General features: G+C 37.2%; 1 protein-coding gene across 5 annotated transcripts in view; it reads right to left on the reverse strand.

Annotated features, from left to right (window-relative positions):
- vps9d1 (VPS9 domain containing 1) overlaps positions 1-25024 on the reverse strand; it is a 74415-nt gene that overhangs the window by 33727 nt on the left and 15664 nt on the right. For all 5 annotated transcript variants that reach the window (XR_006314088.1, XM_043706681.1, XM_043706682.1 and 2 more), the window contains exons 5-12: positions 24795-24906; positions 21522-21584; positions 19401-19453; positions 16182-16269; positions 15388-15473; positions 10854-11446; positions 2606-2735; positions 1085-1284 (exon numbers count right to left, since the gene is read on the reverse strand). Coding sequence is in view for 4 of the 5 variants with exons in the window: in XM_043706681.1 (XP_043562616.1) it covers positions 1085-1284; positions 2606-2735; positions 10854-11446; positions 15388-15473; positions 16182-16269; positions 19401-19453; positions 21522-21584; positions 24795-24906 (1325 nt within the window). In the remaining variant the exon portion in view is untranslated. The remainder of the gene's footprint in view (positions 1-1084; positions 1285-2605; positions 2736-10853; positions 11447-15387; positions 15474-16181; positions 16270-19400; positions 19454-21521; positions 21585-24794; positions 24907-25024) is intronic.

Raw genomic sequence — 25024 nt, forward strand, 5'->3', positions numbered from 1 at the left:
CAAGAAATAGAAGAGATTGGACTCCAAGGGAGGTGGGGAGGGAATGCATCCAAGTTATCGGTGCAGGTGAGTCTTTGATTTCAATTGCATAGAAATGAATGGAAACAGATGAGAGCAGTTCCATTTAGTTGAATAACAGTGCAGACATGTTGGAAGAAAACGGTTGGTCAACAACATTAAAGACTGTGGACAGATTGAGAAGAATGAGGGATAGTTTACCTCTGTCAGAGTCGATGACTCAAACAAAGAAAAATATGCTACCACATATGCTTTTAATTTATCCTTCACGAGAAACACAAACAAGCTCAAATTTGAAAATCAATGTCATGAGCTGTGGAAATTTTTAAAAATCTCTTTGCTGGTGCCCAGTGTTTTTGAAACAATAAGTGAATTATAAGCTTATTTTTCTTACGGCCACTTACTGAAAGATAGAACTGGAGTCAAGTTTTATACATAGTACATGCAAGCTTTTATTTACAAAGACACACTATATATCTTGATCCCAAAAACCTCAGTTTCATTCTGCTCTTAGCTATTCCTGCAATTGAATTCTCCAATTAATGACCACTACTTGAACTAAACAGCAAATTGATAAACAATTAAAAGCAGGCCATTAAAATTTGTCTCTCATGTTTCCCTTATACATGATTACCTCTCATCCCATTATTGACTTGCACATAATTTTCTATAAGCATCGTTTATTTCTCCAATTTCTCTTACCACACTTGTTTAACTAACTCCTGCTTTTCTTTAAACACAATTATTCTATTCCTTTCCCCATGTGTTCATGTCTTTTCCTCGCTCCTCGTTGTTTTGTCCTATTGATCTGGAAGATCTTCTAGTTTTTAGCTTTTCTCCTTCTGCCTACCGAATCCATAAAACATCTTGTTAACTGGTTACCTCAGATAGTGTTGTAACAGCTGAGTGTTTTATAAACAGCTAATTTGCATTTTCAAAGGACCAAAGTGAAAACTTTAGTGAATACAGAACACAGATAATGGCAAGATCAATCTAATCTAACTACCTCAAGGAGAGCTATTAAGTAAGAGAATTAAATTCCATGAATTTTAGTAAATATGCTTACCAATACATTCAAGCTTCTTTTGTGGACAATATTCTTTGGTTATTAACCTTAACTCCTGCACTGCCACTTCATAAGGATAGGAATCATTTGAAGATTCCGTGGGGAAAAGCTTAGCTGCAACACCAATATCTGCTGGGACAACATTCTTGTACAATTTCATGCTCTTTTCAAGAGCTAGTTCCCTCTGTATATTCACTTTTCTGAAAGAAAACAATGAATATTATACATTATTTATCAATTGAATGCTGAACTTTGTTTCTCACACTATTCTAGGAAGGAAGCCAATGTATTTTGAGCTTTGTCTGATTCTTACATCATGACCTGGATGTTAATGGGAAATCCAGAACTTCTTGCATGCAGTGCAGTTTTATCTTCAAAGCATGCAACACCTTTTGCTTAGTAGGGTGCCTGCATGGCAATCCATCTGATTGACTGACTTGGCTTCTCTGCAGGCAGGGAGGAATACAGAGTACGTCACAGGAACAATAAGGTCTTCTCTATAACCTGGGTGCTGGGGTCAGGTTAGCTGGCAGTGGAGTACGATGATGTGGATACACCCAACTTCAACTTAAACCTATGCTTCTATTCATCCCTTAAATTTCCTGACTTCCAAAATTCTGGGTGTCCTCCATTAGACCTGCAAAGTTATTTAAGTCAAATATTTAAACTGCCAATCTGCTTCCTAGTCCAGCTTTTGTTAAATTCAGGTTGCAGTCAGGTCTGATACTTTGAAAATTTTAATATCAGACATTGAACAAAAGTTAAAATTCTCCCCATGCTTATTTTTGATATTTTCGAAACATCTCGAAGTAAGCAGATCACAATGACAGCCACTACCATTTGAGTAAGGAAAATGTAGCAGTATATAACACACACAGAATTTGAGATTCATGAGAAACTCCATTTGGAATTCAAAGGAGAGTTTAGTCTACTAGACACTTGACATAACAGTAAATCAACTAGACTAGACTGAACAATCGGCACACATTCGTTCCGATGTGTACTCTCTACAGCCTGAAATGCAGCTTTGCCAACAGCAAGCATGGAAACTTCATAACTAGGATGACAAAAGGTGCCGGCTAATCAGAGGCCCGGCCCCATTTTTGCAGGTGACGGTCGCAGCTGACAAAGCATCCACTCAGTGGCCCACTATTATCGAGGAATCCAGGCCACAGATAAGCGAGGACGGGCTGGGGGCCGTATGGGTTAAGGTGGGACAAGATTGGGAGTTCAGGAGGAGGACAGGTATTTGGTTCTCAGTGGTACCTCCTCTTCCCAAGGCCAGCTGTTTTGATCACGCATTCAGCGTACATGTTACTTTGATTCGTTGAAAAACAATCACATCTTCAACTTACACAGCAAGCATTAGTACATAGTATTTTAACAGGGAATCAATTTTGGTAATTTTTCAACACTACTTTCAAACTTAGAAAAAATGCTGTTTACTACAAACCTAACTTTTTTCTCCCAATTAAAAACTCAGATTTCCATTTCTTGTAAAATTTACATATAATACATTACCTAAACAGCGTCAAAAGGAACACCCAGATAGGCCGGAACAAAGCTTCCTCAATGCTGGCCAAGCATTGATCTTTTCCAGTCGCAGTGTTGAGAGGTTCAAAGGCAAGAATACACAAGGACAGCAGCCTATCTATAATAAATAAAACAGAGACAAGAATGTTAAGTAAAAATGTGAAAATACTTCGAGACAATCTGAAAGGACAGACGTTGACAACACAGGGGGCCATTCGGTCCAATTTGTCTTAGCAGTCACCACAGGTCTAATTACACTCATCTAATTACTTTCCTGCTTTTGATTCATAAGCTGGAGATTATAGCAATATAAATGAATATCTAACTGCTGCTTAAATGTTATAAGAGTTACAATATCTGATTTATGTGCAATTCCAAACATTCTAATTTGCTTATTCATGCTATCCTTACAATCCACATGGTGGAATCCATAAACAAGAATCAACAATTAATTGACTCCCAAATGATAAAAAGCAATATGCTTTCAGTTTTTGCAGCACTTATTTTAACATGAATCAGAAATAACACAAATTAAATATAAATGAACAGGCAATAGTCAATGCAACAAAGATATATCTTACACAACAAAAATATTGTTATTACTCCCTATTGACATGTAGCACTATGCAGCTACACGATTCACATTTCTTTACTCACACGGGGTGGGTAAGAGTCAGGTTCGACAACAGCTTTCGTCAGAGTTTCACAGTTATGATTGTCATCAGCACAACACATACACCTGTCAGTCCACACTCTTCAATTATGATAGTTTGGATGGTGTAGCTTTCCAGAATCCATAAACAGCCAACTAATAACACTCGGATTATGGTTTAGATGTATCCGGTAAAATACCTTTTCAGCTGGTGCATCCAGTTTTTAGGGAGCTCCTGTTACCTTTTCTGCAAAACTGAAAAACTGGTCTCTTTCTGAAGGAGTTGCTTTTTCTTCTCCTTACATGGTTTCTGCTTTCCTCTTTTTTTTTGTCTGTGACTGCTTTCTCTTGGTCTATGTATTAATAGGCTGATTGTCAATACCCTCCAGCTCCTTTATGGTTGCAGATTCTCTTTGTGCCTGTCTGCGACACAGATTCATTCTTAATTTCTTTCTTGATAGAGGTGCATCCAGGTCAAGTGTAACCAAGTTGCATAGATCAGCATTTACGATTCAATAAATGGAAACACATAAAAGCCCTTTCCAAATGTTCTTATAAATAATGTCCACAGATCATTTTAAGAAATTATAACTTTTCCTTACTATATTGCTTGCACATCAAAGGTCATCACACCATCAGCATCCAATGGTAATTAGATCTATGATTCTAATCAAGGTATAAATAACTGATAATAAATATGACACTTATTAGAACAATATTCATTTCTATAAATTTTGTTGTGCAATGACATTACTGTACATTTTCATTTTCTTTGATGGGATATAGGTGTTGCTGGCTAAAGCGAGTATGTGTTACCCAACTGCTCATGAACGGAGTAGTTTGTTAGGCTATCCCAGAGGGCAATTAAGAGTTAACCATATAGCTGTGGGTCTAGAGTCACATGTAAGCCAGACCACACAAAAATCAGCAGATTTTGTTCATTAAAGAATATTACTGAGGTAAACTAGACAGGTTTTCATAAAATTCAATATGTGATGTTGGTTTGTGATGTTGTGATGTTGGTTTGTGGTTTTTCATTGTTTGGGATTTCAGATTCTAAAGTAGAGGTAAATGAGTTTTCGGTTTTAAGTCTGCGAAAAGGATTATTTAAGGAAAAGGTAAGAAAGTGATTCTTTTTTAAACATGGAGTTCAAAGCAGCCTTTTCAAGAAAGCATGTGGCATAAGCAAAATGATGAGCAACATGAGGAATTAAGTGAAGAGCATGCAAAATTGAATTTTTTTAACATAAAGAAAGACATATGGCTGGTGCCACAATCAAGTTTCAGCTAAGATGATGATTCATGCCAGTAAAAGGATGTTTGATTGTGTGGAAGTCTCTAAGGCTATCAAAGCAGGAAAGAAGTCTTAAATTGTTTTTGGAATTCAAGTAGACAGCGAGCTTTTTTCTAATCTTCAATTTGGAGAGTCAGTGAAATAGTCAATGTTTGTACACCTGAGGAAGAGACAGTAATTAAGAGAATCATATCTGGTGAATGTGCAGAAATTCCAATAGCAAATGCTGACAACCTGGTTGGTTCAGAAAAATTGAATTAAGACAGGAGTGATACTACACTGGGGTTGAGTGTCGATGAAGGATATTGCTGGGAGAAAGGAGTGAATCTTTCTTTTTTGTTGTTCAAGTTTTGACCTTACTAACTTGTCCTTTATGTTTTGGTTTTCTTTTCTGCAATAGACTTATGTTCATAAGGTCATTAGATATAGGAGCAGAATTAGGCCATTCGGCCCATTGAGATTGCTACGCCATTCGATCATGGTTGATATGCTCTTCACCTCCATTTTCCTGCATTCTTCCCTTGACCCTTCAACCCATTACCAATTAAAAATCTGCAATTCCTCCTTAAATTTACTCACTGTCCCAGCATCCACTGCATTTTGGGGTAACGAATTCCACAGATTCACAACTCTTTGGAAGAAGTAGTTTCTCCTCAACCCTGTTGTACATTTGCTACCCCTTATCCTAAGACTCTGACCTCCTGTCTGAGAATGCCACCTAAGAGGAAGCATCTGCTCCATGTCTATTTCGTCCGTACCTTTTATAATCCTGAATATCTCAATTTGATCTCCCCTCATTCTTCTAAACTCCTCAGAGTATATGCCTAATCTATTCAATCTCACTTCATATGACAAACCCCTCATCTCTGGGATCATTCGAGTGAACCTCCTCTGCCACTACGTCTTACCTCAAATAAGAGGACCAAAACTGTGTATAATACTCTCACCAATGCCTTGTAGTGTTGCAACAATACTTCCTTACCTTTATATGCTACTCCTTTAGATATAAATGCTAAAATTCCATTCGCTTTATTATCTGCTGTACCTGCACACTAGTTTTCTATGACTCATGAATGAGGGCACCCAGATCCCTCTGCACTGGAGCACCCCGAAGTCTCTCCCCATTTAGATAATAGGTCACCTTCCCATTTTTTTCAACCAAAATGCATGATCTCACAGTTATCCACGGTAAACTCCATCTGCCACATCTTTGACCCACTCTCCTAACCTATCTATATCCCATTTGTAAGGTTGATTGTTCCTCATTTTTGGGTCGTCCCCTATTTTTGTTCTTTTATTTGGTAGCTTCATGTGAATATGCTCAGTGACAAACCACCATAGTAAACAAATTGAAAACATAAAATCTACAGTCAATTAAGCCATGTTCCATTCTAGAATCTGATATGTCCAGTATCACCATCAGCTGATATGAGAATATGGTTGCCTTGGTCATCATTGTATAGACTAGCTTCATATTCAAGATATAGTAACTGAAAGCAAATTCCACCCATTGCCAGGTTGGGATCTGAATCTGTATTTGGAAAGCATTAGTCTGAACTTTGAGGTTGTTAAACTAGAAATACCAGTAGTCCAGCACATTACCACAATGTCACTGTCTCTGCAAAGGTGCCTATAAGTGTTATATTTGCACTATGCTTTTAATATAGAAAACTTTCCCATGACATGAGGACTACTGGGTGCTTCAATTAAAAAATATCTTCATAGATTCCAGGGGAAATGGCTATTAGTCAAGCTCAAAGCATGGCAGTGGATAAAACATGCACGATAGCGAGAGGGCTGTCGTGACATCATGATAACACTGCACTATTTCATATCTTAACTCAATAATATTAGTGTTGTGGATTAAATGCAGAGATTGAAATACGTAATCGAGGCACTCCAATCAGTACTGAAGCAGTACCTCACCATGAATACCTATCATTAATGAGGCATTAAACTAAAGCCCCATCTGTACTTTCAGGTGGCTGTATGTGATTTCACAACATTATTTGAAGAAAATCAGGGAAATAATATGTGTATAGAATATTTATTCTTCATCAGCAGCACTAAGATAGACTGGTCATTTGTCTCCCAAACCTTTGAGGCACACTGTTCATAAATTGGGTATTAGAAAAGCTTTAGACTATTCTAAGACTGCAGAAGTTGCTCTATTTTCCTCCTTTACACAAGCAACTTGTGTACAGAAACCTATAATGCAAATCATGCATTATTAAATACGTAAATTAACATAGATCAGTGCAGTGTAATACAAAGAATAAAGAAAATTACAGCACAGAACCAGGCCTTTCAGCCCTCCAAACCTGCGCTGATCCAGATCCACCAACTAAACCTGTCGCCTATTTTCTAAAGATCTAGATCCCTCTGCTCCCCGTCCATTCATGCATCTGTCTAGATACATCTTAAATGATGCTAACATGCCCGTCACTACCACCTCCGCTGGCAAGACATTCCAGGCCCCCCCTACCCTCTGCGTAAAGAACTTTCCACCATATCTCCCTAAACTTTTGCCTTCTCACCTTGAACTCATGAACCCTAGTAATCGAGTCCCCCACTCTGGGAAAAAGCTTCCTGCTATCCACCCTGTCTATAACTCTCATAATTTTGTTACCTCAATCAGGTTCCCCCTCAACCTCTGACTTTCTAATGAAAATAATCCTAATCTATTCAACCTCTCTTCATAGCCAGAGCCCTTCATTCTAGGCAACATCTTGGTGAATCTTCTCTGCACCCTCTCCAAAGCATTTAAATCCTTTAGGTAATGTGGTGACCAGAACTGTATGCAGTATTCCAAATGTGGCCAAACCAAAGTTCTATACAACTGTAACATGACATGCCAATTTTTGTACTTAATACCCCGTCCAATGAAGGAAAGCATGCCGTATGCCTTCTTGACCACTCTATTGATCTGTGTTGCCATCTTCAGGGTACAATGGACCTGAACTCCCAGATCTCTCTGGACATCAATTCTCTACAGGACTTTTCCATTTATTGTATAGTTCACTCTTGAATTGGATTTTCCAAAATGCATCACCACGCATTTGCCCTGATTGAACTCCAACTGTCATTTCTCCACCCAACTCTCCAATCTGTCTATATTCTGCTGCATTCTCTGACAGTCCCCTTCACTCTCTGCTACTCCACCAATCTTAGTGCAAACTTGCTAATCAGACCACCTGTACCTTCCTCCAGATCATTTAAGTATATCACAAACAACAGTGGTCCCAACACGGATCCCTGTGGAACACCACTGGTCACAGTTCTTCAGTTTGAGATACTGCCTTCCATTACTACTCTGTCTCCTGCTGCCCAGCCAGTTCTCTATCCATCCAGCTAGTACGCCCTGGACCCCATGCAACTTCACTTTCTTCATCAGTCTATCATGAGGAATAGGAAGACTAAAACCGGCAGCATAAATATTAAATGTTGTCAATGTATTTAAGAATTTGGCTAAAAGAAAATTAGTTTCTAATAGATTCAGTGTAAAAACATGTGCAAGGATGAAGCAGAAAAAAAATGCACTGTATAACCAAAATAGCAGGCTGACCCTGCTGACCATGTCCAATGCTGGTCCAATCCCTTAATAATTCAGAGAAACTCATGAGGCTGATCCCTCAAATCTGAAGGCCAAGCAATGAAAAAAGATGCAGAACATTGGATTTTACAGGTGAGGAAGAAGGTGATCTTAAGGTGGCATTAAGACAGAGAACAGTACAGAAACAACATCTAGATAGTTACTTTAAACTTACCAATAGTGAATAAAAGCAAGTTCAATCAAATGAATGGTAAATTTTGGACTCATATTAGGGAATTCTTCATACAGAAATGTGATCAATTTGATTGCACTGGTTATTCTATTGCAAGTGCAGACTTTTTGGAATTATTTGAGAAACAACTGAATAAAGAAGGGGGAAGAGGAATACCCAGATAATCTTACTGAATGAATATAGTGCAGGTGTCTGAATGCCCTTCTTCCAGGTTTGTTTTATAAAATATACGCCCAAATATTCGGGGTCTTTGGACAGTCTAAGACTAGACACATAACCAGAGAATAAACATCAGGACCCCCTCGGAAGACGATATGCACCGATTCTGTAGGATCTACCTGAAAAGTGTGAATTTGACAGCCAAAACCTGAACTATAGTTGAACAGTTCTGATTGAATGACTGACTTGGATTGTTTTCCCAGGAATACTGAATAGGTTAAAACATGTCTAGTTCGCAGGTACCTAAATAGCTGACCCCTGAATTGCTTTTGGTCCCCCCCACCGCCCCCAATTTTTGTCCAACCAAACTTGACCTCACCATCTGATTCCCGTGACCCAACCATCCAACTCATCATCCCCCCAACATGAATTTACTATTCCTGATCTGCGAACACCTCTGAAACTGACTTGACGACATGTCTGCCTCCCTACTCAGCTGCTATCCAAGCCCATTAACCTCATCCACGTTCATTTAGTCACTCACTGAAAAGATGTTTAAATATCCCAAAGCTTTTTAATGTGTTAGTGAATGTATTCTTAGCAGAAGACAGTGGCTAGTGCCATAAAAGGCAGACACAGCTTGGCTTCCCCAGATGATCCATGACTGTGAAGGATTCTGATTTAAACTTTGTTCTGAATTTCTGAAGATGCTACCATCAGAAATCCCAATCAGAACTAGAGATCATGGTCACGGCGCAAAAATGTAGGAATGGAGCCACAATCAACAGTGACTGCCTCCCGACAAACAATTCAGACCAGATTTATAATTTAATTTAAATCCTGATCATTAAAGCATACTGACATCTAGTGGCTACTTTTGTTTCTCATTTCATTTATAACATTGTGTTTCCTCAGAACATTCATTCATTTTGTATCTGACTGAAATATCACCTACAAACCGAGCTTTTATTAATGCTTCCACATTGAAAAAAAATTTTTAAACCCTAATTCTTCTGATTTAAATAAAAGTTACTTGTAAGAAAATACAGCTGTGTTCTAATTAATTTTAATGTCACAAACGATTTTTGAATTTTCAGTATCAAGTCAAAGATTGGACTACATTTCGATTGAGTTTATCTAACATACGTCATATTCTCTTATTGTCACATTCCCTAATTGGTGCCAACGACCCAAGTATGTCCCCATAATGCTAGAAAAATATGACTCATTAACTTGAAAATCTTACCTCCCTCGCATAATTCAAAACAAACTTACATTCATCTAGATGACAAGAAATGTATCTCATACCTTTAGTACAATAGATCAGTAAGACATGAATTTCTCAGATCTCTAGAAAAATGCATGAAATTGCATTTGAATTGTTACCTACCTTAGTTGTAAAATGGAAGTGTGCAGGTGATTTCTGACTAATTCAGTTAATGAAGGTTAAAAGCTTAACAAGGTGGCAATTACACCTGATGTAGAGGTGTCCAGAAAATTCAATAATACATAGGAAAGTGGAAAGGAGGAATTAATGAGGAAAAATAAGAACAAAGACAGAGAAAAGGAGAGAACGAATAAGGATGCAAAGTAACTATATTACATTTAATTATGCAACTTTCACAATTTCAGGAAAGCATAAAGTGCCTGAGTCAAAAAGGCATATTTTAATTGAAGCTGCTATAAATAAGCTCAGCAGGTAAATTTACACAGCAGGGTCTCAAACCTGGACATGAGAAAAAATAACCAGTTCATGTTTCTGTTGATTGATGGATAATAGAAGTCCTCTGCTCATCCCTGAATCATGCTTTGGAATCTTCTATGTTTGCCTGACAGGGAAAATGGGCACACGGGTTTTCTGATCTATTATAAAGGTAGCATCTCTAACATCAGATAATGTGCTGCCAGCTCTCAAGTGAACCTTGAAATTGTGAAAGTGAGCCTTGACAATAAATGGTGGAGTAGCGGGTGAGAGTACAGGTGAGTAAGACTCTGGGCATAAGGTAGAAGGCTTTGAGCACAATGAGGTGGAGAGGAATTGACCAGTATAAATCAGGACATGGCAGAAAGGCAGCAAAATTAGGAATAAATGGGCAGTCTAATTTTAAATGTGACCCATTTTGGCTTAATGCACATTGCTCCACTTCAATTGTAGATTATGAAAATGATATAATTCTTACACATTGCACCAATAACAATTCAAATATCTATGCTAGTATTACCTTGAGCAAGAATTCACAGCAACTTTCCCTATTTTGGCCAGCAAATGTCTTCTCCACACAGCATTTACTGGTATTACAGAATAATTACATTTATTCAAAGTTGTGAAGGGAATGAGTACATTACCTATTGAATTATGTACATCTGTTACAATATTCTTCAGAAGATTTTGCAATGAAATATCTTCCATTTGATGAAGATGATCAGAGTTTGTCATCTGCATCAGACTATCTGTAATGCTTCCTGGTTGTTGCTCAAACTTCATCACATAATGTTCCAAATCTTCAAAAGGGCTATCCTTATCAGCCATCAAATTTGGCGTAACAATTGAAGTTGAACTGATTTGTTGACTTGTAATATTTTGAGCCAGTCCACTCTGATCTCTAATATCTGAATTTGCATTTTGATGTTCAGCAAATGCAAATGAGCTAACAGAAGAACTGTGTCTTAATCCACTATTATTTATTTTATTGTGATCTTGAACAGATTGCAAGCAGCATGCACTTTTGGAAGACTTTAACCTGCTTCCTCTGTTGAGTGAAGGTATCACGTCTGTATTCAGAGAATACTGTGAAAGGGATGAATACAATCCGGTGCCTGCATCGAGCTCATTGACGCTAGCCAGGTCTAAAAAATGTTTGTTCACAATCGGATAAAGCTTGCTGTAGATCTTGCACTGCAGTTTCTTCAGGAGTTGGGAGATTGGATATTCTGAGCAACTAGGGAATGAAACAGATTAACCAAAAACAAAATTAATTCACAACTGATGAGGACAAGGGAAAATATATACCTGACCTAAATTCAGTCACTGCCTAAATCCCACGTTGCAAAATCCTGAACCCTTATGATTATTCAAACGTTAAATTTACATGAAAAACAAATATTAAAACTTTGAATTAAATCACATTTGACTTCGTATGGATTACATTAATGGAAATAGAAATTGATTTTTTTTGTCACCCATCTACATAACTTTAAAAATCCATTTGCTCCTTCAATAATTATTAATGATAAGTTTAAAAATACAGCAATATAATTTGTGGAGTGGGTGTATTATGTCTCAATATATTTTAAAGTTGTTTAGATTTCTCAGAGATATGTTTTTTGTAGTAATGCAACAGTGTCCAAAGTAGTGAATTCTGTGGTATTATTATTGTGATATTTCATTTTCTATACAAAGGTGAACGTGTGAGAACAAATCTGAATCACTGAATATTTTCATATAGTCACGGGTAAACAGATGGACAAATGTGGCTCATCTTTAACCTTAAAATAAATCAGTGTCAACATATGACAATATACTTATAAATAATATGAGTCATGCAGTTTCAAACAACTGACTTCTATGCTGAGCAGAATTACATAAACATTCTTGCAGCAAGGACAGTTTTACTCAAATTTGGATGTGGATAACACTAAGCAGTGTTAGCAAATTGAAACTTTAAAGCTAGTTCTTAGCAATCCTCAGTACAATTACAAAATGAATGACTAGCATTTGCAAAGCAGGGAACAATTATGCAAGATGATAGCACTGTCGGCCACAATGACAACACTATGCAAATATTTATGGAAACCATAACACAGCTTGTAGACTAATGCAACAAATCCCTCCATCTATTATTGTTTCGCAAAATATTTAGGAGTTTTGTTCAGCAAGTCCCACAAATTAAGTAATTCATTTTTGGAGTACTGTTTGCATACACCTGAAAAGCTGTTAATTTTATTTGATCATTACTGATGCTGAGAGTGGTTTCAGATATACTTGTGCATTAAAATCCAATTCTTATTAAATGAATTAACATGCAAATAGTTTGCAAGGCTGCTACATTCAAAGGGAGAAATTTCATTTGGAATCTTGTTTCTGATCAGTACTGGGTGAACTTTACTAGTAGACATGTATGTATTTGTAGGAGTTAAAGATAAAGGTGGGCTTGCCACTAACAATCTGTTATTATTGAACAGTTTGCTGTTAAGGTGAGATATCATAGACCGTCAGAATTCCAGTAAGAGCCAAAGGCAAGGTGGAAAAGATTTGAAAAATGTACATTTTGAACTGGAGCACGAGGCTTAAATTATGCACATCTTGAGATGTCTAAAATATTGTAGAATCATTATTTATTTCACTTGACAAGATAGATTTGGAAGAGGCACTGGCACCGAGTCATGCTGCTTATTTGGAGGGGAGTGTACACACAATTGACTTATTGCCCTCTTTCTACACCCAAACACTTTTAAGATAAGGTAAAAAAGAATGGCAATTGCAGTGTAACTTTAGTTAAAAAAATCACACAACACCAGGTTATAGTCCAAGAGGTTTAATTGGAAGCACTAGCTTTCGGAGCGCAGCTCCTTCATCAGGTGGTTGCATCCAGTAGCAGTGCTCCAAAAGCTAGTGCTTCCAATTAAACCTTACTTAGTTACAGTGTGGAAACAGGCCCTTCGGCCCAACAAGTCCACACCAATCCACCAAAGCGCAACCCACCCAGACCCATTCCCCTACATTTTACCCCTTCACCTAACACTACGGGCAATTTAGCATGGCCAATTCACCTAACCTGCACATTTTTGGACTGTGGGAGGAAACCGGAACACCCGGAGGAAACCCACGCAGACAGGGGGAGAATGTGCAAACTCCATACAGTCAGTCGCCTGAGGTGGGAATTGAACATGGGTCTCTGGCGCTGTGAGGCAATGGTGCTAACCACTGTGCCGCCCACTAAACCTGTTGGACTATAACCTGATGTTGTGTGATTTTTAACTTTGTACACCCCAGTCCAACACCGGCACCTCCAAAGCATTTTAACTTGTTGCCTCCATACTTTAAAGGATAGCTCAGTTAGTTGGATGACTGGTTTGTGATGCAGAATGTTGCCAACAGTTTGAGTTCAATTCTTGCACCGGCTGAGGAGACCATAAAAGAGGAGTCTTCCCAACCCTGCCCTTTGCCAGAGGTGTGGTGACCCTCAGGTTAAACCATCACCAATCGACTCCCAGAAAGTTGCCCTGTGGTATATGACAACATTACTTTTGTACCTTTTAAAAAGAGAGTTACAGAGGATCACACAATTCTGAACTAATCAGATTTCAGAGATCTTCTACACTGGGTGACTCACTGGCACTTTATTTTCTTGCCAATTAAAAAAATACATTTTCTTCTTTGACAGAGGATGTTATATTTCAGAAATTAGAGCACAAGGCCCTCAAAAGTTTGCTCTTATTTGTGACCACACAGAAGAAATTTATTTTGAAAAACATCATGGTACAAATGTAACAATATTTTTCAGATACTGCCATATGTTTAAGTTTCTCCCTCCTTTCTTAATGTATCAGTTCATTCTGGGGTCCAGTTTTACCAACTCAACGAGAAAGGATGTAAAACTAATGTAAAAAAACTGCAGATGGTGAAAATCTGAAATAAAAACAGTTCATGGTAGAGAGGAGTTCAGCATGACCTGGGAACATCTGCAGAGAGAGAAACAGAGTTAACGTTTCAAGTTCAATGACACTTAGGCTGAACTGGAAACATTAACTCTGTTTCCCTTGCCATGGGTGTTGCCTGACTTGCTGATTTTCTCCAGCACTTTCTGTTTTTATTCCTATAAGATTCTTTACATATTAAGTTGTTCTTCATTTATGTAGTGCCCTGTTGTTACTCTAGTCTGGAGTACTCCTACGTTTATTTGGATGGCAAGAAAAAGAAGGCAAAGAAAGATATCTGGAAATAAAAAGAAAAAGAAATGCAAACCTTTTAAATACAGCTGATAGATAAGATTTCTGCAGCATTTTGGCGCAAAATTTGTTGGTTGTAACAAGTCACGAAAATCAGTTAGAAGAAAGCTTTGTAATAAATCCATCATGCAACAAAAGAAATCTCAATAATAATAAATTAGTAAATGCTCATGGGCATTTGCAAGACAATACTGAGCTCTTGTGGTACTCCATCTAGTGGTTTGCCTGAGAACAGACCAATGCAAAAACAAAATTCAAAATGAACTGGCTTGCAGTGAGGTTCACACTGTCTTGCTATATATGGCAACGAGTGACTGAAGGTGTAAACTCATTTTTGGAGCTTGGAAGGTTGCACGAGACAGGATCAAGCATGAAGACTAAAGCTGAATTATGGTGGTGGTGGGGGGGGGGGGGGGGGTGTCTTTGACTGTGTTAGTTGCTTTCCCGATACAGTGGGAAATACAGATGAAGTCAATGAATGGAGGATGGTTTGTGCGTTGAAGTGGGCTGTGTTCACAACTTTCTGTAGTTTCTTGCAGTCTTGGGAAGAGCAGTTGCCACACCAAGCTGTGATGCTTCCAGATAGGGTGCTTTCATTGGTGCATCTGTAAAAGTTTTCATGAGTCTTTATGGACACACCGAATTTCCCTAGCCTCCTGAGAAAGTAGACACTGTAGTGTCAACATGGGTGGATCAGGACAGATTGTTGGTGATTATCACTCCCAGGAACTTGACGGTCTCAACTATCTCCACCTCAGCACCATCATTGGAGTAATCTTGCAGTTACAGGCTAGTTATAATAAGAAATTATAACTTTCCTTAATCTTCTACAGTCAATTCGAAAAAAATTGACTAATTAAAAGAACTGCCACATTTGCAACATCTTCACTGGGATTCTATCAACTCACCCACTTCTAAATAAAATCTTTACCTCAGTATTTGGGATAAAAGGCCAGCTACCAGAACATGGTCATTAGGTTGCGACCTTAACTTCATTTTCCATTGTTTGGGCCATTCCTACAGAAAAAAATTTAAAGTATAATTATCATTCATTTTGAAAAGCTTTTCAATTGCTGTTGGCATTCAATAGAGGTCAAAAGAATTTTTACGACAACTATAATAATAAACTGTTGTCTGTTAAACTATACAATCGATGAATAAAAGCTAAATACTAAACTTGCTTCATTTAAAAGTCTATTGCGTATGCACATCTTGTATAGAATAATGTCTATTATTTTAAAACTAACAACTGAATAAAATTAATGTAGAAAAATTGAGTCTCGACACAAATGGCATATTTTATTTCAATGCTTTTACAACAAATTTTGCAGTTGTAAAATGCATAAAGTTGCATTCAGTCTTACCATAAGACGTAGTTTAATGGGTTATTGGGGTGAATTGATTGAATAAATATAAAGACAGAACATAAAGGGGCTCTGTGGCACAGTGATATTGACCCTATCTCTGAGCCAGAAAGTCAGGTTCAAGTGCCACCTGCTTCAGGTGTGTCAGAATGTCACTGAATTGTTTAGAAAATATTAAAAATATAACATAAGGGACTAGTGTGTGGAAGAATTGAGTAGTTACTAAATAGTCAAGATTATACTAAACCTTTGAAAGTAAGTTTTTTTAATTAATTTGTTCTACAGTATATTGGAAACGTTAAACTCTTATTGTGTTTCAGTACATTTGAACAGAATGGCATGTTTTTCTGCTGGTACTTACATGGTCTTGCTCAAACTCTAAAATGCTGGTGTATATATTTCTCTGTTCCTCTTCTTCAGGGGTCAGTGTGGCACTGCTTGAAAATCTCCTTAACAAGGAATCAAATGCATCAGATGCAATACCTTCTGATTATGACATTATAGATAATAATTGCTACACAAAGTCTTCGAAAAATTTGTATTGTCACCACCAAACTGATATATAAGATGTGGAAGAAATCCAAAAAAGCAGACTTCTGAAACACTTACAACATCTGCAAACTAACATTTTTAGTTCTTTGCAACATTCGCTAAAAAGCTACAAAGCTCCCAAAGTAGTGTGCCAAACACTTGTACTTTTCTACATATTTCCTATAGGCTTACAGGTGTTAGTGTTGAACTGGGGTGGACAAAGTTAAAAATCATACAACACCTAGTTATAGTCCAACAGGTGTATTTGAAAGTACTAGCTTTTGGAGCTTCAAACACGTGATGAAGGAGTGGCGCTTCAAAAACTAGGGCTTCCAAATAAACTTGTTGGAGTATAACCTGGTGTTGTGTGATTTTTAACTATTTTCTATGGAATTTTGAGCAGGAACTTACTACAATTAGAGACATCATTCAGTACAGCAACCTCTACAGAGAAGCTGGGACCCATGTGAACAAGGCATACAACTGTCTATCTCCTTTCGCAATCAAACTGAAGAATCACTAATAAGCAGTGTCGGGTCAGAATGAGAAAGTGGCAGTTAGAATAGTGAATACAATACCAAATCTTGTATAGAATCCAAATATAAAAAGTGAAAATACTGGATTAGAAACAAATAAAAGAAACAAAAAAATAAAGATTTATTTTACAACTCTATAAATTTGTGAAAATTAAAGATTTGACAATTATCTCCACATTTATAAAAGAACATGTTCAATGCCAAACAAGTCAAGTTGCAAAGAGTAAGGTTTATTGCATCAATAAATATTGACTTACACCGGAATAAACAAGCTCAAACTTTATTTCACAAGTTTAACATGTATCAATCATCAAAGCAAAACAATGTTTTGCATTTCACATGTTTCAACATGAAGTCTCTCTGCAAGGTATAACTATGGTGAAGCTTGTGAAAAAGTAGGGCAAGTCAGCAGCTTCAGGATCTTCACTTATAACTGCATGTGTGTCGTTGTGGGAAGCTGCTTTGTGATTTATCAGTGAAAGCTGTTGGCTTTCTTAAATTTAAGTCAGTCCAATACTCTGTTATAGAGTCATAGAGATGTACAGCAGAGAAACAGACCCTTCAAGTCCAACTCGTCCATGCCGACCAGGTATCCCAACCTAATCTCGTCCATTTGCCAGCACTTCGCTCATGCTCTAACTTCTAGTTGATTTATCTGATAATATTGGACTGATAGCACCTTATTTGTAAAATTCTTACTTTTGTTTTCTAAGCATTCCATGGCCATGCCTCTTCCAATTTTGTAACTCCCTCTAGTCTTACACCCTTCAAGATCTCTGCACTGTTCCAATTCTGGCTTCTTGCACAAGCGCCTCATTTATGGCAATATCTTTAGCTACTTCGGTCTTGAATTTCGGAATTTGCTTCCTAAAACCTCTTTAACTGCCAGTATGTCTCTATTCATCTTTAAGATGCTCCTTAAAAATGCCTCTTTTACCAAACTTTTGCCATCTATGCTAATATTTCTTTATCTGTTTCAATATCAGATTTTGCTTGATAATGTTCCAGAGGTGCTTTCTTTTGTTAAAGATGCAGTGTAAATAGAACTTTTTGTTGATATTGTAACTTGCATTATTTCTAAGCCAAATTCTGGCTCAATAAGCAAACTAAAATGGACTTACGTGTCACGTGTATATGAACAAAACCCAAAATGTACTCTTTAGGTAGAAATCATCAACTTGACAGATTGAAAGAATGGAAGAAGAATAGGAACACATAGGAATGAACAAAATATATGCTCCCATGCAAGCTATGTTCATTTTTTGTTTTGAACAACTTCTGATGAGATGGTGATAGTATGATTCTGTCACCAAGGGGAGCAATTTCAGGCCTCGCTCAAATCAAGTCAATGACCAGACAGTGCTAAAGGAGTGATTGCAGGCAACATGCTGATTGAAGTGGAGAAGATGACAAAATGTAGAGGATTCTTTGCAGAACTAAGAGCACAAGGAGACTTGGGTTGATGAGGAAGGGTAACAGTGGAAAATGAGTTTTGGGAGTGGGAGAACAAAGCTGCACCGAAAATAGCAGCCATCACTATCAGTAATGCACTGAAAGTTTACCTTAGCACTTTTCAGTAATCTCCAAAAGCTCCTTGTGTCCAACAGACAATGTATGTGGGATTTTAATGGAACTTTAATCCATTGTGGGTATTTATCACAGCCACACTCTCAGCTAAATCTTTAAACCCTCTAAGGAAAGTTAAAAGAAAAGTTATTTTGTGGGACACAGGAGAGCAAGGGCCCCACAAGGAAGCCGAGGTTCTGCTTACTTAGGATCTCCGACCTTTTCCTCAGCTGCAAGGTCCTCAATGTCCAAAGATTAGATTGCTGCTGTCAAACTTAGTCCCAGGAGGCAGGGTATCAACCCTGTATTGTTCATTCACCGAACCCGGTCAGGGGCTGATTTCCTGACAAACATCATTCAAATGCGGCTCAAAAGTAACAAATCTGAACCGCAAACAGATATTCTCATTGAGTTAACAAGAGTTAAAATCTTTTGATCTAGTCTCCATTCATGTTCTCTTGCCAGTACATTTTTGCTAATATTTAATATTTTCTAGACAAGTTTCTTAAAAATACACAAAAGGAGTGTAGTTATCAATTCTTCTTCTTTTGTCCCCGTCCCATGCCCAGCAACATGAGGCAGACAAAATATGGGTTTATGCCTTTTTTTGCGAAGTTTCCTGACACAGGATGCTCCACTGTTGCCAGAGTATATAGCCTAATGGGCACCACTCCGTTCCAAGCATGACTCACCATGAGTTGTCATGCTCTGGCCATGTGTCACAGATTCTTGGAAGGATTCTCAGTTTGATAAACAACCTGGTGACCAGGTTATGGATGCATCTCCCATGGCCATCAAGACGTGGAGTAGGACTTGAATCCTAAGCTTTTGGCTTAGAGGCAGGGCATTAACCATTGTGTCAAAAAAGTTTTACTTGTGGATAGTAGATGACCAATTATATGCCATGCTGGAAAATCACTGATGTTGCAACTTTAAGACTTTATCACCTGTTGGCTTCTTCTTGAAGTCTCACTCTCCGTTCTTCCATCTTTCTTTGCAGCTGTACAGTACACTGTTATGGATATTTGCTCAACTGGTATAACTTTAAAGCAACATGGTTCCCTGAATATTTAAAGTTACGCAGAACGTAAAGGAATAAATACCACTTTAAAAATGCACGATTACCTCTTTTCTTTCTTAAATGAAAAACAAATAACCTTAAACTCCCAGAAGTTAACTATTCAAGATGGTAAACATTAGTCTGCATTTTTTGAAAGGTAGGACTGTAGAAAAAGGTGTGGAAGAGTTTACGCATCTAGTCAGGTTTCTTATCATAGGCCCTAAATCAATTGTTGACCCTCTCCAAAGCAGGGTCAACCTCTCTAAATGGAAACAAGGCTAATGTTTGCACATTGCTGCATTCAATAAAGGGATTTGTTCCAAAGCACTAGAAGTGTTATGTGAGACAATTACTTTTTAAAAAAACTCAAAGTGAATAACCTTACTAACGATGTAATTACTGAGGCTGGAAGGAGGGTGCAGAGACAGAGATGGGAAAAAAAGACATGAAATAGGTTGAATATGAGAATTTTGAATACCAGACCAAATGTAAAGCCACGAGAAGAGGGACTTCAGACAAGAAACACTTGGTGTGTCTTTGGATACAGGCAGAGTTTTAGGTAAGCAGAAGTGTATAAACGGTGAGAGTAAGAGGTCAGCTAGGAGTGTTCGATGTGGTAAATGCACCAGATAAAATGGTGTCTGGTTGACTGATGTTACAGGGATGAAAGTAGGTAACAAACACAGAGAATGCTGTAGAAACTCAGCAAGTCTGGCACCATCTGTGGATAGGTAAACAGTTAATACTTCAAGTTTAGTATGACACTTCTTCAGAAGAGTACGAAATATTTGTAAGATGGAGGAAATAGTGCCAGAATTTCAGTTTAGGATCAAACGGAACACTGAAATTGTCAATAGTTAAAATCAACTAATGACAATGCCCACAGTTGCATAAAAGGAAGGTATGCAGAATGTGGCAAGGGTTAGACAATGGCTTTGTCCTTTCCAATGTTTAACGGGAAGGAGTTTTGGATCAGCTGGCACAGCTTGTCATGTTAACAAACACAGTTTGTCATATGAAGGGGTGAGTGCTTTGTTGGAATGATACAGGCTGTGTAACATTGTATTCATGAGAAACATGTCACCATATCTTTGAATAGTGCTGCAAATAGCACATAGATAGCAGAAATAGCAGGAGGTCAAGGATAATCCTTGGGAGATTTCAGAGATAAAGATGCAGGGTGGAATCAGAAACCATTATTAGAGTTGGTATTAGGTAGGCAATTATTAAAACAAGAAAGGATCATCCTACACAGATGGACAAAGAATAAATGCACAAAGCAAAGTGATGATAGCGTTTTACTGGAATAAGCGATTTCTGAATTCCACCAATTTCTTAATGCAAGATGAAACAACTGCTGGCATCTCAGCAATGCTTGCCAAGGGTAATTACTTCAAAGTCATGTACATCACAGTGTACAAAATCGTGTATTTTGCATTCCTTGTAATTCAAATTCAGGTGTCTGTTTGTTTTATTTATTCAAATTAATTGAATTTCGGATAAAGATGTGCAGTGACCTACTCATGGGAATGCAAGTGGTGTTATATGATTAGATTAGATTACTTACAGTGTGGAAACAGGCCCTTCGGCCCAACAAGTCCACACCAACCTGCTGAAGCACAACCCACCCAGACCCATTCCCCTACATTTACCCCTTCGCCTAACACTACAGGCAATTTAGCATGGCCAATTCACCTAATCTGCACATTTTTGGATTGTGGGAGGAAACCCACGCAGACACGGGGAGAATGTGCAAACTCCACGCAGTCAGTCGCCTGAGGCGGGAATTGAACCCGGGTCTCTGGCGCTGTGAGGCAACAGTGCTAACCACTGTGCCACCGTGCCGCCCACTTATTACACTTATTAAACAGGAAATTCTAAAACATATACCACTGATGCACAGCTATCATTATAAATACTTTGCTAAAGTTCAAAATGAAACCTGACCAACCCTAAATTTCTCCAGTAGTTATTTGCACTGAAGTATGTCACTATAGTAAAAGGATACAGCCGCCTGCCTTGCCTGTGCAATGATCAAGTTCTCCATCATCTGTCGCTGAAGAGACAATCTCTGAAAATGAAAACACGTTTTGACAAGAAAATTCAATGTCAAAATGCTTATGCTTAGGAGATAGATATTTTAACAAAAGTCACAAGTGAAATGTATTTCCATCTGTGAGGGTGATAGCTTCACCTTTATCTGACTTGGCTCACTGTGTTTAGTTACTCGGCAGTTTGTTTTCACGATTCACCTAAAAACCAGTTACAGGAAGCAAATCTTTTTTCCAGTCCTGCAAACTAACATCTCAGTTCACAAAAAAAAAGTATCATCGTTTATTTTTATATTCCTTATTGAATGTTAGCTTTGGGGTTCAGAGTTATGCAAATCCAACTCCAAAATAAATGCAAACATTTTGAAAGATGAAAATGAATCCAGTCCAAATTACTTTTAACTCTCACCTACCAATATTAGTTTTGAAAATCATTATCCATCAAATCAAAATAAACTTAAAATGTCAAGTTAGTTTTTGAAAAGATATGGGGTAAAGAAATCACTCATGTTCACAGACAATTCAACTGAAGAAACGGGAAACTGGACAAAAATGCAAAAAATAAAATTTTCCATTTTGAGAGTTTTCCTCTTTGGGTTTATAATAAAGATCTTTCTGGCTAACAATGCAGAAAAGCTTTTGAAACATGGGATCATGCATTGTAACGAAGTCAAAAGATGTACAGAAATTAAGAAACTTCAGTTACACTACACCTTTCAAAACCCAAGGACATCCTTGAGCATATCACAGCTAATAAAAAAATGTAATGACTGTTCTAACTCCCCATCCAACAGCACTCTGTGAGTATCTTTTTTATAAAGGCTTTTGTGCTTCTCAAGGACAAACAGAGACAAGCAATAACTGTTGACCGAGCTATTAAGCCCATATTCTGTGAATCAATTTAAAAACCTCCAGTTTTTTCAGTGTCCTGCAGAAATGATTGTTTGCAATTAAAGACATGTAGAGAGTGGGAATGAACTTGCCAACTACACAGGCAGACATTCTCCCTATGCTGAAAAATGGAAGAAAGGGTCAAAAAATCAACAGCAAAGAGCCCTAACAGGAAACGTTTCTTTAGTGGTAGCTAGTAGTTAGTTTGTGAGATATAGAGAATGCTAACCATATATAAAACTTAAAAAAAAATGTGACGTACAAGAACACCATCGTAAAATTTCAATCTCATTCGTCATTAAATTGTTTTCTCAGCTTTTCCTTTCTCCTCCCTATCCTCCCTTCACTGAGAAAATATCCAATATCTTCATAACTGTCTCATTGCTGATTTTAAACTGATCACTGGAAGGCTTTCAAATGTTGAATGACTTAACTTTCAATTTTCCATTCAATTAGCTCCAATTGTTCATGACCAAAAGGTACAAAATTAATTTGTAACCAACACCACTGTAAGAAGTATTGTTTACATATTGAGGTAAGACTACAAATGGCAAAAAGTACATCAAAATGTTAAGTGATACAAATTAACATAATGCAAGCTGAAAAAAGGCAGTTTCAATTATTGATAGTTAGTAAGAAGGTTGACTTAAAATCATCTATCAATGCCGATCTAACTTTACCTGCTTTTAACCTCTTCGAGTGATCACAAAATGGAGAAAAGGTAGCAAAAAAAAAACATTTTACACACAACATAATAAACCAAGCTAAATAAAAGGTCTGTTGGGCTGGAGCAAGTTTGAAGATACTAAAGCTGACTGGAGTTATAGCATTGTAACAAGATCCTTCTCAGTAAACAGCCAGCAGAGTGCTGTTCTCTAATCCCTCTAAAAAAATACTCTTACACTGTTTTAACTGGTTGAGAGTAAATTATGTCAATACCTTGATCTAATTAGATGCTTAAAGGTTATTGAAAAGTTCTGAATAATCTGACAGTGTTGCATCAGATAATGACATTATCAACTAAAACATTAGTAAGTTAATTCAATAGCCAAACATTTGAATAATATAATATACAAAATAAGTGAAATGTTACATTTTGAAAATGAGTTTGAAAAAACTGCAAACACACTAAAATATATGCAAGCCATGATGTTTTAAAAGTTCTGAAATTATTTTTAACTTTTCTTATTGCAAATAATTAGTTAACCTGTTGCCTTTCAGATTGTATACCGACACTTCACATGAGAAACAGATGGAAGTGCATGCTTCAAATCAGACTTTTTAAGAATTACTACATTTATCATATTTTTGAATTTCAATATAGCAAACAAATGTAAGTAACAATTTTCAACACAATATCAAAAGTATAATTTAAATCCTGGTCTCTTAATTTAAGACTAGATCTTATAAGCACCATAATTAAATTAAGATGGCATTAGAAGTAGAATAAATTTGTGAGAGTCAAATGAGTGAACCTGAATTATTGACTTTGAATGGAAACAAAGATTTCAAAAAGATCAGTGCCATTGAATTACATGAGGTGGGGGTTGTGGACCTCCAGAGCACGGATGACTCTGTGTATGGAATGATTGAAGCGAAGGTAGATGGTGGTTAGTTTTGAACTGCTGTAGACAAGAACTGGCATAATCACAATGGATTGAGCAGGTTCCTCATATTTTTTACTTCTATGGTTTCACAGTTACATCGTGAACAATAATTTGTATATTGTTTATAATTTATAAAGAGATTAGAATTTAGTGACGGACTGTCCTCCAGCATAATTGACATGAAGCAAATCTACATACAGGGTTAAATATTAAGCTCAAATCACAAGTGTACAACTATTAGAATGACTCATGGTTCTACTCAATTCCTCCTGACACAAACAGTCAAATTTGGGAGAAATAATAATAGACTGCAGGTATGTCCAGTACTGCATGTTATTAACAGAAAAGAAATGTTTGAAACTCATGCAAGTTTGTCTATTATCCACCTTTTAAACTACAATATTTTTCAACCTGCTGGACCATGCAATTCAGTTAATATTTTGGTACCAGTGTGCTAGTGGGAAAAACTGCAATTAAATCAAAACATTTAATTTTACTTAGACAAGTGCCTTTATTTATTGGTATACCCTGTTTAAGATTTTTCTAAGACAAGATTTATTGAGACTACATCAATGAATAGATAAAGAAAAATGATGCAGAAAGGACCACAAAATTCAAATACTCAAAGTTTCTGAAAATAGCAATTCCTAGAAATCCACTTCAACCAAAACACATTGTAGGAATGTGAATCTTTTTATACTTTTTGAATGTTTTGTACTTAATTCCACTCACCAGTGAAGTTTTCTGCATGCTCTGCTTAGGATGCAGCCGTGCCATCCGTGCCTCATAAGCAGCCTTTAATTTCTGGTTCTGTCGCGATGCTTCTTCCAATGGAGTAAGTTCTCTAAAATGTTACAAATAAGTAAAACAGTGAAGCAGCCTTTCAATTCTTAGCAGGAGAAGACAAGAATACTTTGCAAACCTCCTGTCTTCATTCGAAAACAATACATTTTCTAGCAATT

Source organism: Chiloscyllium plagiosum, chromosome 17 (genome assembly GCF_004010195.1).
Source record: "Chiloscyllium plagiosum isolate BGI_BamShark_2017 chromosome 17, ASM401019v2, whole genome shotgun sequence".
NCBI classification, from domain to species: domain Eukaryota; kingdom Metazoa; phylum Chordata; class Chondrichthyes; order Orectolobiformes; family Hemiscylliidae; genus Chiloscyllium; species Chiloscyllium plagiosum.